This window comes from Epinephelus moara, chromosome 20 (genome assembly GCF_006386435.1).
Source record: "Epinephelus moara isolate mb chromosome 20, YSFRI_EMoa_1.0, whole genome shotgun sequence".
Taxonomy (NCBI): domain Eukaryota; kingdom Metazoa; phylum Chordata; class Actinopteri; order Perciformes; family Serranidae; genus Epinephelus; species Epinephelus moara.
In genome coordinates, this window is record NC_065525.1 from 20,900,846 (window position 1) to 20,913,696 (window position 12,851).

At 39.5% G+C, this 12,851-nt stretch overlaps 1 protein-coding gene across 1 annotated transcript; it reads left to right on the plus strand.

The window, feature by feature from the left end:
• The first annotated feature begins 325 nt into the window (after nt 1-325).
• On the plus strand, nt 326-12,366 carry LOC126407866 (ubiquitin-conjugating enzyme E2 H-like). The gene is made up of 7 exons (XM_050073128.1): nt 326-609; nt 5,052-5,128; nt 5,332-5,406; nt 5,505-5,544; nt 5,871-5,923; nt 8,312-8,440; nt 9,815-12,366. The coding sequence occupies exons 1-7, from the start codon at nt 557-559 to the stop codon at nt 9,937-9,939; spliced, it is 552 nt and encodes a 183-aa protein (XP_049929085.1). The 5' UTR covers nt 326-556; the 3' UTR covers nt 9,940-12,366.
• Nucleotides 12,367-12,851: the final 485 nt, after the last annotated feature.

Sequence of the window (12,851 nt, forward strand, 5' to 3'; positions counted from 1 at the left end):
GACACACTGCATGTGAAGAAACAACTTTGGCCTCAAGTGTTTCTTTCAGCCTTCCACTTCACAGCCTTCCAATTTCATCATAGATATACGCAAGATAGAAATGCACGCACCTTATCTTAAAGCACTACTGGACCAGACTCATATAAAACAAGTCAGACATACATCTCATATTTAAATGGCGACTATAGTTTTTGCAGGAATGATCCCAGCACTTTTATTTACTGTCATAAATATAGACTAACAGTGTGATTGTGTTTCTGTGTAGTGTACTTCTATACCTGAGCCCCTCCTCTCCTCGCTCTGGTCGCTGGAGGTTGATGTCACTGGCAAGAGTCTCTTCAGGACAGGACACAACTAGGTAATACTGGCCAGGGAGACACTCAAGATCCACTGAGAGGAGGAAAAGTGGGCGATGTTGCAGCTAGGATCTTGTTTATGGACACCGTGGGAAGGCTGTAGATACAGTCCAGAGGGCTTATAGGTAATTTCAAGCTGAAAGGTTGAGGTAGTCTCATCGCCGCAGTATTTTTAGATCACTTCTGAAAGGAATACAAAAATGTCGTCTCCAAGTCCGGGCAAGAGGCGAATGGATACCGACGTGGTGAAACTGTATCCTTTTCTCAACATAAACAACCTAAATAGCCAAAACAGATTGGCTTGTTTTATACTCATTGTCAGCTCTTAAATGTTGATTAATTGTAGCATTTGTTCCCGATGACCGATGTGAGGATGTGTATTATGTTGCTGCTAGCTATGTGATATTAATAGATTCTGTAAAAAAAAAAAAAAGTGTAACGCTAAACACTGACGTTAATGGGTAGCTGTGTGTGTAACGTTAGATTCAACGGTTGGACATACGTTAGCTAACTAGCTCACTGTAGCAGGAAGCTAACACACAGTTAACGTTATTTGTTTGAACTCAGTCGCCTGTTAGCCAGCGTTAGCTTGCTAATACATTAGCAATGCAGCTCTTGTTTGTACCAGTCCAGAATTAGCAGCGGAATCTGTCGCAATATAACGTTGGATGGAAACTCTGCGTTAGCTTTGAACGTTGTTAGCATTAGCTCGGATGCGATAAGTTAGCCTGTTAGCCAAAAATATGTGGTCCATCCGGACTGACAACACAATATTAAGGATTAGCGAAGAGCATTTTACGTTTTAGACGCGCTTCTTTGAAAGGACATGATTATTTTTTTTATTATTTAGCAACGTTAGCGTCAAGGTAGCTAGCTGTGTAGCATGCTAGCACTAAGAGAGAACAAATAAGGTCGATGCAGCCTAACAGAGACGATCTTTGATAGAATGACAAAGTCAACGGCTAAGTAACGTTACATTATTTAACGTTAGAAAAAAACGGAAACCAGATTTAAAATGTCGTGCGTTTTAAATTGTTGCCCAAATATAAACACACATTGCAAATTGCAGGTAAACAAAACATAAATTATATTTATAGTGAATAAGCACGGTTGACGTGTTTACCACAAATTATATAATAAAAAATAAAGCCAAATGATGATTTTATCTATTTAAACGATGCTAAATTAAAGGGGTGAGCGAATAATATATTATCATTTTAATTACATTTTCCCTCAACACTCTTTAAGGTGTCACGTCACATGATGTTATGTTACAGTGTGTTTACATCAGCCTGCTGTGGTCTTATTAAAATAAGTAATCGTCGAGTATTTGTGTATTATCTCTAATTATTTGCAGTTATCAGCCGAAGTTTGCATGAAAGGATTTCTGACAGCGTGAGCTGAATTGTTTTGTTTTTGTCCTGCAGCGAGATGCTGCCCTCTGATTGGTCAGCCTGTTACCATCCGGATTATGGTAGAGGGCGGGGCTTAATACACAGCTGATCGAGGAACAACAAGCGTGCTGTAAGGGGCACATGCAGCGTGATGGGGGCTGGGAGCATGCAGTGTGTATATGGCAGGGACTCGGCTGTATAGGGGACTGAGGCTGAGTGGGTTAACAAGTTGTTACCAGGACCAGGGCACAACTCGTGCTGAAACAAGTAGTATATTCATTTTTTAGTGGAGCAATAGAATATTCATTTACAGTTCATCACAATTAGGATAACTGTTTGAGTCATTTATCAAGTGAAAATGTTAAACATTTATTGAATCCAGTTTCTGAAATGTAAAGATTCCCTGTCTTTCTCTGTTTTTATTTTATTTTATTTTATTTGGTAAACTAAATATATTTGGGTTTTGGGTTCTATGTACAGTCAAAATAAGCCATTTTAAGAGGTCACCTTGGCCTGTGGTAAATCATGAACAGGATTTTACACCATTTTCGATCAATTAGAAAAGTTACTAAAATTTGAATTAGAAAATAAAAATAATCATTGCAACAGATGGCATAGATATTGAGTGTAGCTTTAGTCCTTTTTAATTGAGTATGTTAAATGGAATAATTTATAATTATATAATTGGTATGTCAAGTAGTCATGACGTGTGTTAATGAAGAAAACTTTGTCTTGCATGCCTCCACAGAAAATGGCAAACATAATGATTAATTGATTGACTGGGAGCCACATTTATCAACAGCAAACCTAAATTAAAAAACCTGTTTACAAACTCTCAAACAACTTGTGCAGTACAACCCAAGTCTCATTTACCCAGTTGTATGCTCAGTACTTCCTAATAACATGCATTTTTGCTAAAATCTTACTCTTCAAATACTATTACTACAATACTACTATACTATTCACTAACTGAACTGAAACTTATCCATGCTATCTCTCTCAGAGCCAAACTCCTACGTTTTGGGTTTTGTTTTTGTTTTTTTAGCAAAAATACATGTGTTTGGGAAGTACTGAGCATATGACTGGATAAATGAGACTTGGATTATACTGCACAAATTGTGTGAAAGTTTGTAAACAGATGTTTTGACATAGTTTTCTTTGTTAAATGTGGTCCCTAATCAGTTAATGAATCAATAAGCTTTCTGTTTTCTGTGGAGGCATGTGAGAAAAGCAAAGTTTTCTTCACAAATTCAAGGTAACACGGCATGACTAATTGATACACAAATGGTCATTTTGTGGGTGAAGTATTAAGTTTACAGTTTTTAAAAACCTTTGACCTCAGACGCCATTGATGAATAAAGACTAGTCAGATGTGCAGAGTATTTGGGTTTAAAGTAATTTTTTAAAGTTGTTAAAAGGTTTGAGTTTTAAATAAAAATATTAGACATATAAGCAGTCAGTTTAATAATAAAACATTTACATATTTTATTTAATCTTTATATCAACAAGTCTTTGAGCCTATGATTAATTCATTATAATGCTGATGTTTGTCAGCCTGCACTTGAGACTGTCAGTAAGACCTATATTAAACGTGTGGTTCTGTCAGGAGCTCCATGTAACATGCTCAAGTACAGACAGACTTAATGATGCTGGGGTAAACTGGTATTCTTAAAATCATTTATGTACTTTGGAGAATATAAAGGCAGTGCTGCATGGTGATTAATAACATAGTACATTTTTACCGTAGGCATGATCATGGACACTGTCATCTGTGAAAAGATGCACAGAAAGCTTATTGTTTTTGTGACAGTTATTATTGTTTTGTTTTATTGATGCCATCATAAAGTATGGATGAGAGATCTAAGAATAGATAGTGGGAATCAGTGAGGAAAACATGTTAGGATCCATCAGTTCTTGCTGGTGTGGATCTTGTTTTAGCAGTTTCCAAACCACTGTTCAATGGGAGATGCCATACATAGTTTCATGTAGTGGCTTTAAATCAAATATGTGAGATTGAACCACTGTGACAGAGGACAGACTATTTTACTGTCCACACAAGAGACACAAACATCAGTGTACGTCCAAGACGCACATTGGGCTGGACCAAATGTTTTGTCGTATGGTCTTATGCAGATGTTGTCTTTTTAAAGTGTAGGTAAAATTAACAAATGGTGTTAGATCTGATGAACTCAATGTCATAAGAACTAAACTTACAAGTTAAGGAAAAAAACATACAACGTTGCTTTGTACTGTGAGCTTTTCTTCAAACTAAAGGTTTTCCCTTGGGTAGTTACATTACTCTTGAGTGAGCATATGCTTGGGTTTCTATGGAAAACCCTTGGGGAAAGCAATAAGAGAGAGATGCACATTTTTACAAATCCACATCTATAGCAGATTTTATTTTAGGACCCGCTGCCTCAGATCACATTTAGAGCTATTCTGTCTTCTTGCTCAGTGGTTTGCAAACCTTTTCCTTCTGAGTGACTGAGCTTTTTAAACCTTTTTTTCCTCTGGTTTACAGTTATTTTGCCTGCTGGCAAGCTACCCAGAGTTATTATTGTGCTCCAGCAGTTTGGCCAAATTAGCATCCTTGCGTTACCTTGGTTAGATCGTTAGGGTAGAGATGACAGAAGGATTTATGACAGGATGATGAACAGTTATGTCGTGTGGTTTTTGCACATTTTTTTCTGCATCTGTCATTGTGTCAGATTCACACAGACTGGATACGCCCGACCTTTGTGTGGCTGTCAGGCAGTTGACTCGGTATCATGTCTCTCTCTGTCACCACAAGCTGTGATTATGACACATCCTTCCCACCCAAGTCACCTCCCATCTTCTCCAGCTTCAGATACCTGCAGAACAGATGAGTCGTCCTCACAGCGCAGCTGAGTGACGGCAGCACAGTTATGCTTAATGAACTGAGCCTTTTGTAGGTGTATTTATTACAGAGAATACAAGTTTGAGTTGGACAGTTGAAGCTCTGTCTCCTCCTGTATATTAAGAAGAGTGAAGGTGATATCAGTTGTAGTCTGGTTGTAAGAGTGAAAGCTATCGACATGTTCAATGAGTTACTTTGTGCTGAGTGTGAGGATGTTTTGCCGTACAGGGGACCTGTTGTCCGCTGGTCGGCTTTGTCTGACACTGAATTATTGATCTCACAGCCGTGGCTCATGTTATTGATCCAATGTTTGACCTCCGCCCAGACAAGTTCACAGCCTGTTTTTGTTGAACATGTGTTTGAATGTCCTGCCTCTTCTGCTGCCTGTGTTTTGGGTGTGCCTTTTCCTTAACCAGACGTCAGCATTGAGAGCAAGCATGAGGTCACCATCCTCAGTGGACTGAATGAGTTTGTGGTCAAGTTCCACGGACCGCCTGGAAGTGAGTTTGAATATGCAGATTTTCCCATTGATTTACACTCTTACTGACCAGCATTTCACCAGTGTACTGTACAATATATCAGCATCCAGTCAGTGTGCTTTGTGAGTTAAAACATTCATTTTAATGTTCTGGATAAAACTGTTTGTGTGTGACACTGTTTTAGTTTGGGAATACGTTTCAATTGATCTATATTTTCCTCCCAGCGGCGTACGAAGGAGGTGTGTGGAAGGTCCGAGTGGACCTACCGGATAAATACCCCTTCAAATCACCATCAATAGGTATGAAATATTTCTGCAGGTGTTGTGGCAAAGTCTTGAAATCTCCATAATAAATCTAACTCGACAATCTATAAAACCTGCCTCTTCTTTTGTCACAGGATTCATGAATAAAATCTTTCATCCCAACATTGATGAAGCGTAAGTTGTTTTCAGTGTTTAGATATCACTCTGCAGTGACTATCTCCATGAAGTATTGCTTTATATACTAATTTAATTAGTTAACATGACAAAGAGTGATTTAATTTTAATGACAACAAGCTGGGTGTTGTATGCAAATAAGTTTATAATTATAAATGTTATTGCCTGAAGCCTATCTTCATGTTTGGCATATAAGAAATGATTCATACAGTGGAGGAAAAGCTGATGTTTTTTCCCTGTTCATGTCACACCGCACTCCTCCTGTTTTGCTTTGACAACCTCTGCAGGGCTGTTATATTGTACTCACAGTGCTGTTTCTTTTTCAGGTCAGGAACCGTGTGTTTAGATGTTATTAACCAGACATGGACAGCTCTCTACGGTAGGTCACAGCCACAGCTCTCACTGTGACGGCTTTGTTGAACTGATCGACCGTGATAGCCAATAAAAAAAACCCCACACAAAGCGAGCAGCCTCTACAGCAGCTTCAGGCAGAGCATCTCGGTTTAATCAGCTTACACTTTAGTGATAACTGCTGCTTGTATTGAGGTCACGCACTGATAGATAAGAAAGTCCTGAGGCTGAGAGGACTCTGAAGAGAACGTGGTGGACACACTCACCTGGAGGGGACTTTTCTCACTTTGTATCTGTTTGTGAAAGTGAAAGTGAATGTGTTGGTGAACCTAACACTCTTCCAAACCTCTGTCGAACAGTGTCCAGATTCAGTCTTTGGGCCTTTCAGTTATAGCTCATTTGATCAAGCTGTGAAGCTTAAAACACACTGGCCCCGCTGTGGTGTGGCGTGTCATGTGAAGTACGTCAAGTGCTGCCCCTAGCTTTGCACTGCAACTCGTTAACAGACGGCCACACAAAGTTAATACTACTTTTACTGAAAGATCTGTACCTCTTCCACCTCTGGGTTAGCTTAAAATCATGTGCGGAGAGCCCCTAATTAAACTTGATTTCTCACCTCAAGAGCTGAAGTCCAGAGCTCTGATTGCCAGGCAATATCTTCTTGACCATGGTCTTTATAATGACGAGATCGTGGGTCATTTAGCTCGGGATATTTCTAGACCCCAGCAATGAGTCTCTTGTCATCTAGTCTTTGTCACACACGAGACAGCAACAGCTACAGTTTACTTTATGCATCCATGGTGAGGAGAGGGGTCAAGCTGCCACAGGAGCAGAAAAAAAGAGCAATGTGAGCTGGTATATACAAGTAGAGTGGGGGAGAAATGTGTTTAATTCTGGGGGCGGCGAGGCTGGAATTAGGACAGTGGCATAAAGTGCTGTGCGTTTAGCTGCCGCCAGTGTGGGATTGTACATTGACAATAATAGGGGCGCCATTGGTGTGTTTTGGCCTATCATATGATAGTTATTGCAACAGTGTCAATGTTTCAAAAAGTGTAATGGGAAAGGATGCGCTGTTTTAAAATTTAAAACCATCTGTGTTTTAAAGAAAAAGAGAGTGAAAGGTCCGAGATTTACATCAGCTGACGAGGGAACAACTATGTTTATTTGTTTCTCTCAGGTAGACATTTGTTGTGTATGTGAAAACACCCTGATAGGTACTTGCGTATTTTGTGGGGGTGGTGTGTCACCGCAGTAACAAGCAGTAAGCACAGATAATAATCTTTAGCTGTGATGACTAACAGACTGAGCAGCTGACAAATATAAGAACGCAGTCAGTAATCTCATCTAAATCTTAATTGAAATAGCGTCACGATTTTGTAATGATGTTGTTAAAACATCCTAATATTCAATATAGTTGGTTTCAACATGATATTTGACTGATGTTTATCCCTGGAGAAAATCCGGTACTTGTTTAATTCTAACACATAATGGTCCTCCTCAGCTGCAGAAGAGACAAGACACAACAACATTCTCTGTATTTGCATAAATGTTACCTAAAGGGTATTTTTATGCTTCAGCTTTGCTTTCTTATATTTTTAATGTGTAACTAAAGCCATTGTGTGTTGCATTCTGAGAACTGCCAAAGCACTGGTGACCTACACTCATCAGTGTGCTTGAACGCATCCTGTGTAGGCACAGACAGCACACTGAAGCTGCTGCTGTTAATGTGCTGCTCATGCTACAGCTCCTGTCTAGACACAGTGTCAGATATTGATCTTTGTTGTTTTAGCTACAGTACATAGTATATGTACATTCACAGCAAGGTTGAAGTTACTATAAATTTGAATAAAATTCTTTACTCACGCTTTCAGTGCTGAGACTGATCATGCCTGACCAGAAAACAATACAACTGTGCAGCTATACAGCTGTTTGCATTGGACATTTCAATACAACAGAGACCTCTAGTGGATCATGATGAAATGACTCAGTGTTGGAGTAATGACAGCTCTTCCAGCCTACTGATGTTTCTCAGCAGCTGTGTTGTTCTCTGTGTAAGAAATACTCATTGTTTTGTAAGATTAAATAATCTGATATTTTTTGATTTATGTTGTTGAGTTTTGGTTCAAACTGTTTGGACGCACCAGGTGAGTTTACATATATGTGTAGGCAGATATAGGCCAGGCAGGCACTGGGAGGAGCTTGTGGTTTTTCTACCAGTGCAGGAGAGGCTGCAGACGCCATTGTTCTTTGTTTGTTTTTGTTGAAATGGTAAAATAAACCGTATGCAGCGTCTTGCTGTCCTGGACAATGAACGTATTTTCCCTGTGTAAGATGCCTTCTGTTAGTTCCCCCATGGCTGTTTGATTTTGAGCCATTACGCTCTGTTCTGACTGATCTTTCTCTCCACGTCCACCAGACCTGACCAACATCTTTGAGTCGTTCCTCCCTCAGCTGCTCGCCTACCCCAACCCCATCGACCCTCTGAACGGGGACGCAGCCGCCATGTACCTGCACCGGCCGGAGGATTATAAACACAAGATCAAAGGTAGCACAGCGGTGACTCGCACCGAAAATCTGAAGTGGTGGATGAAAGGTTCAGATACAAAAAATATGTTTATGGTTGGCGTAGAGTACTCTGGTTTTTCTTCTCGATCTTGCTCAGTCCCAGAATGCAACTGTGATTTTGCAAGGAGCAACTGTAGCTACTTAAGCTAAAAGGATTCAACACACATTGTTGAAGCCTAAATATCATCATAAGCCATGTCAGACATGTTTGCAACCTGCAATTAAAATACAGTCTGTAATTCAGTTGTTCAGTTGTTTATATCATATCAGAGACATGCAGAGGGTATGTGTGCATGTGAATATTAATGTAAACAGATTATGTTTTAACAACACTAGGACTTTTACTTGTTTGTAATGAGTAGATAATTTAATGAGGACCAGACTTGGTGAAAACATCAGCTGACAAAATGGTCTCAACTCAAGGTTCACACACTCGCAGCTCAAAATCCAGATGTTTCCAGAAAATCTGCCAAAGAAAATGTGTACCCATTCACAACTGATATGTAAATATTATGTATGTAGGAGTTGGTTCATTGAGATAAACTATTTTTGTTGCTGGTTCTTCACACGGATGCCATTTATTATTCTAGAGGAGGAGGGCGCAACAAGATGATGTAATAAAAAGAGCGCCAGTCAAACCTCATTGTGGAAAGCGATGTGGAAATTGTGAAGTAAAATATGGCCTTAATGTTTCACATATTCATTTGAGGAAAGTTACAGTCTCCTTATCACTCCATGATGATCTGATGTTTTCATATGCCGCCATCAAATGTGTCATGTATGCATTTTATTTTTTATGGATACACCAACTTTTTCACCTCAGCCAAGGATAAAATGTATTTCTGGTGTTTTGTTTATTTATTTTGCACAAATTTGAAATGTGCATAAAAACATGTTATGAAAACACATTTTTTTATGACACTTTTTTTGGCAGATTAAATTTGCTCATTTGACCTGGAAATGGAAATGTACAAACTTTCCATTAGTATCTGCAGGACTTCTCATTCTTGTTGAATTAAAAGTTAAAGGTCCAGTATATGGGATTTAGTGAAATCTAGCAGTGAGGTTGCAGAACTGAAACTTCATAGGAGACCTATGGTAGCCAAATCTGCCAATAGATGCCTCTAAATCCTACACACTGGACCTTTAAGCTTAATAGATTAATTTCGGAAATATAATCATGGCGACTCAGTCTGCGGATGAAGAGTGTGTGATTTGAAAGCGGCCGAACATGTGAGTAAGTGGACCTTGAGTTAAGATCATTTTGTCCACTGGTAAAACTGTGACCACGGTTTATCCGTAGCACAGTCACGGCACCTTTCTCTCCCATGACCTCCTTGTTTGTCTTTTTCAGAGTACATCCAGAAGTACGCCACAGAGGAGGCTCTAAAGGAGCAGGAGGAGGGAGGGGGCGACTCCTCTTCTGAGAGCTCCATGTCAGACTTTTCGGAGGACGAGGCTCAAGACATGGAGTTGTAGTGAATGGGGAGATCCCGTCCCCTTCGCCTCACAACAGACTGTCATTTCCTAAAGAGCAGAAACTCAGTACTATATTCATATTTAAACAAGACAATTTTTTACAGCAACACAAGGATTTTTATTGCTACACGAGGATTTGCAGTATGATATTGCAGAATATTAACCCTTACTTAGGAATTCATGACCACCTGCCCCGTCGCCCTCCTCTTCACCCCCAAGAGCCTTTTAAAATCAGAAAGGAGATCATCAGTCATTTCCACAATTTTCAGTGGCGTCGATCGAGGCTTTCACACTGCTTGAAGTCCAGACTGAGCATTGAGGCCGACGCAGGAGGAAGGAGGGCTCAAGTTTTTTTTTTTTTCTTGTCTTTATTGGACACTTTACTCAACATCGGACATCTGACAGAGAACTGCAGCACGACAATCCGCGATTCCTGAGCGGTCCCAACTTTAAAAGAGCGTGGATTCCCATTTTTGTTTAACGTCACCTTTATGTTTTTTTGACACTGCTGCCCTGAGGAGTCGCCATTACAATCATCACTTCAGAGGAGCTGAAGGCCACAGTGCGGTCATGTGTTCATCGTGTACAGACTGGCGTGGCTGCAGACGGCCTCTCTGACTGGACAAACCTGCTGACACGTCACACACACACACACACACTGTCAAACTACCAATGCATCAACCATGACAACGCCACAGCATGTGTGTGTTTGTGTCTCTAGGTGTGTGTGTGTGTCTGTGTGTGTGCGTGTGTGTGCGTGTGTGTGCATGCATGAATGTAATCCAGGGAGAATCATGGCGTGTTACAAACCTGTGTTGAACTGACCCCTGAGCAGAAACCATCAGAGAAGTCTCACAGTCCTGATGCTTCTCCTCTTCAACACCCATCTCCTCCTCTTCCTCCTCTCCGTTTTAGGAAAGTGTTTGTCATTCTCTGAGTATCTTTGTATATTGTGGCATGACACAGACGTAAAGTTGTGTAGGGCTTTGTGGAGCTGTAGAAATGGGGAGGATGCCTGTGCGCCGGGCAGGTTCGGTGGAGATTATCCAGGTCCTTGTTGAATTATTGAACTTATTAACTTTGCCTATTGCTTGTGTTGAACTATAATAGGTGTTTGACTTGCGTAGGGATAGTTAGTTTTTTTTGTTTTTGTTTTTGTTTTGTTTTTGCGGGTGGTGAATCCTATCATAACGTATTGTTTGATACTTATATAATACACTAGTTTTAAGACTAACTGTCCTGTAAAGATGAGGAGAATTAATACATCTCTGTCTGTGGGATGACTCTTTGTTGAATCAAATCCTTCACAGACATGTTGCACCCCTGCTCCACCTGCACCCCCTTCTTATGCAAATGTCTCCATCAAAGATGATTTACGTCGTCAGACAGAAGTGCTCTTTGTTTCAGCCATTCGACACAGTCGCATTTACTTTGTCACGCTGTTGAAGGCCTGTTGCTTTTAAAAATAGTGGGACCAAATCTAAGGGATCTACGAGCTTAGTTTCAGAACAAAAATCCTCCTCAGACTGGATTTGGGGATAAAGAGTTTTCACCGAGGTGAGAAGATAAATGTTCCTCGAAGTGTCAAACACTAGAGTGGACGTCTCAGTTTAGACTAAATTTAAATTCAGACACAAGAGTTTAAAGCTTCAGTCCTGATTTACCCCCTGAGAGAAGTTCAAGTTGTGTTAGCGCCTGTGCAGAGGAGGTGTTCACCAGAGCAGTGACAGTTTACTGTTAAATTTCATGATGGTACACTGGTATGTGTTTCAGCGCAGGCTTGAATCTTGATGCATGTTTGTAACGTGCACTCATTGCAGATCAGGTTGTGTCCTGCATTATTTCTGGAAGGAAACAAAAATGTAAATCTTAGTTTATCACCATTAAAATGGGCTATTTCTTCTTCTTTGGAGAGAAATTGATTATAATCAAACATTTAATTGGTAGCCTACTCCATTTATACATTTTTAAAGTGATATCAGGATCTCTTTGAAAAGGCTTAACCTTCGTTTGAGAATTAACACAAGTTGGTAAAACTAGCATGTCGCAGTTTTTTGGACGAGATGAAAAAATGTATTTGTTAAGCAGCCTTGTTAAAACGGCTCTAATTAGCCTCGGTAACCAAATATATGTTGTTGTAGGTCCAAGGACTACATGATGTCACAGTCATTTGTCATTTGCAACGAAAAACAAACCACTGTCCAGGCTGGATCATCTGGATTCATCAGTGTATTCTGTATTTTTTATTAATGAGACACATATATTTGATGCCTATAATTTTTTTGTTTGAATGTTTTTATTTTTGTCTTTTAAGCCCTGTTGTCCAGGATACAAGTCGAGATATCCCTGATTTTTAAAAAAGCAAAAAATGAATAAATGTGCTTCCCTTGTAACTTGAAGAAAGAAATAAACAAAACAAAAAATATATGAACTGTGTCGATATGTTGCTACTGTGTCAGACATTGTGTCAGATCTTTCAGGTACTGAGGTATGAAACTAATTTTGACAATTAATTCTTCGGATTTCCTTTTCAGTTAAAACCCCCTGAAATCGGAGCTAACTGGCTTGGTTTCTTTTAAAAACATGGGAAGAAAGCAATGAGCCACTAAAGAAGAAATGACCTGAAAAATTAGCAAGAAATTAATAAAAAGAAAATTAATCCTTTAAAACCTGGAGCGACATCACTTTTCTTGTGCTGCTTTTTTAGGATCTAAACCTTTGAACCTCCCTCTGGAAATTGGTGTGATTTTTCTCAAAACATGGGAAAAGGTACAATCTTACATCTTACCAATCTTGGTAAGAAATGTCCCACAAATTGAAAAAAATTATATAAATATTATGGCATTGAAATAAGTTAAATTAAAGACATTTTAGAATTATAGAAATTATAGAAAAAAAATAGGGAAGAAGAA

Coding starts and splice junctions, on each gene's coding strand:
- LOC126407866 (XM_050073128.1), top strand. CDS start 557: ATGTCGTCTCCAAGTCCGGGCAAGAGGCGAATGGATACCGACGTGGTG. Junction 610..5,051: donor GATACCGACGTGGTGAAACT/GTATCCTTTTCT, acceptor ACCAGACGTCAG/CATTGAGAGCAAGCATGAGG. Junction 5,129..5,331: donor GTTCCACGGACCGCCTGGAA/GTGAGTTTGAAT, acceptor TTTTCCTCCCAG/CGGCGTACGAAGGAGGTGTG.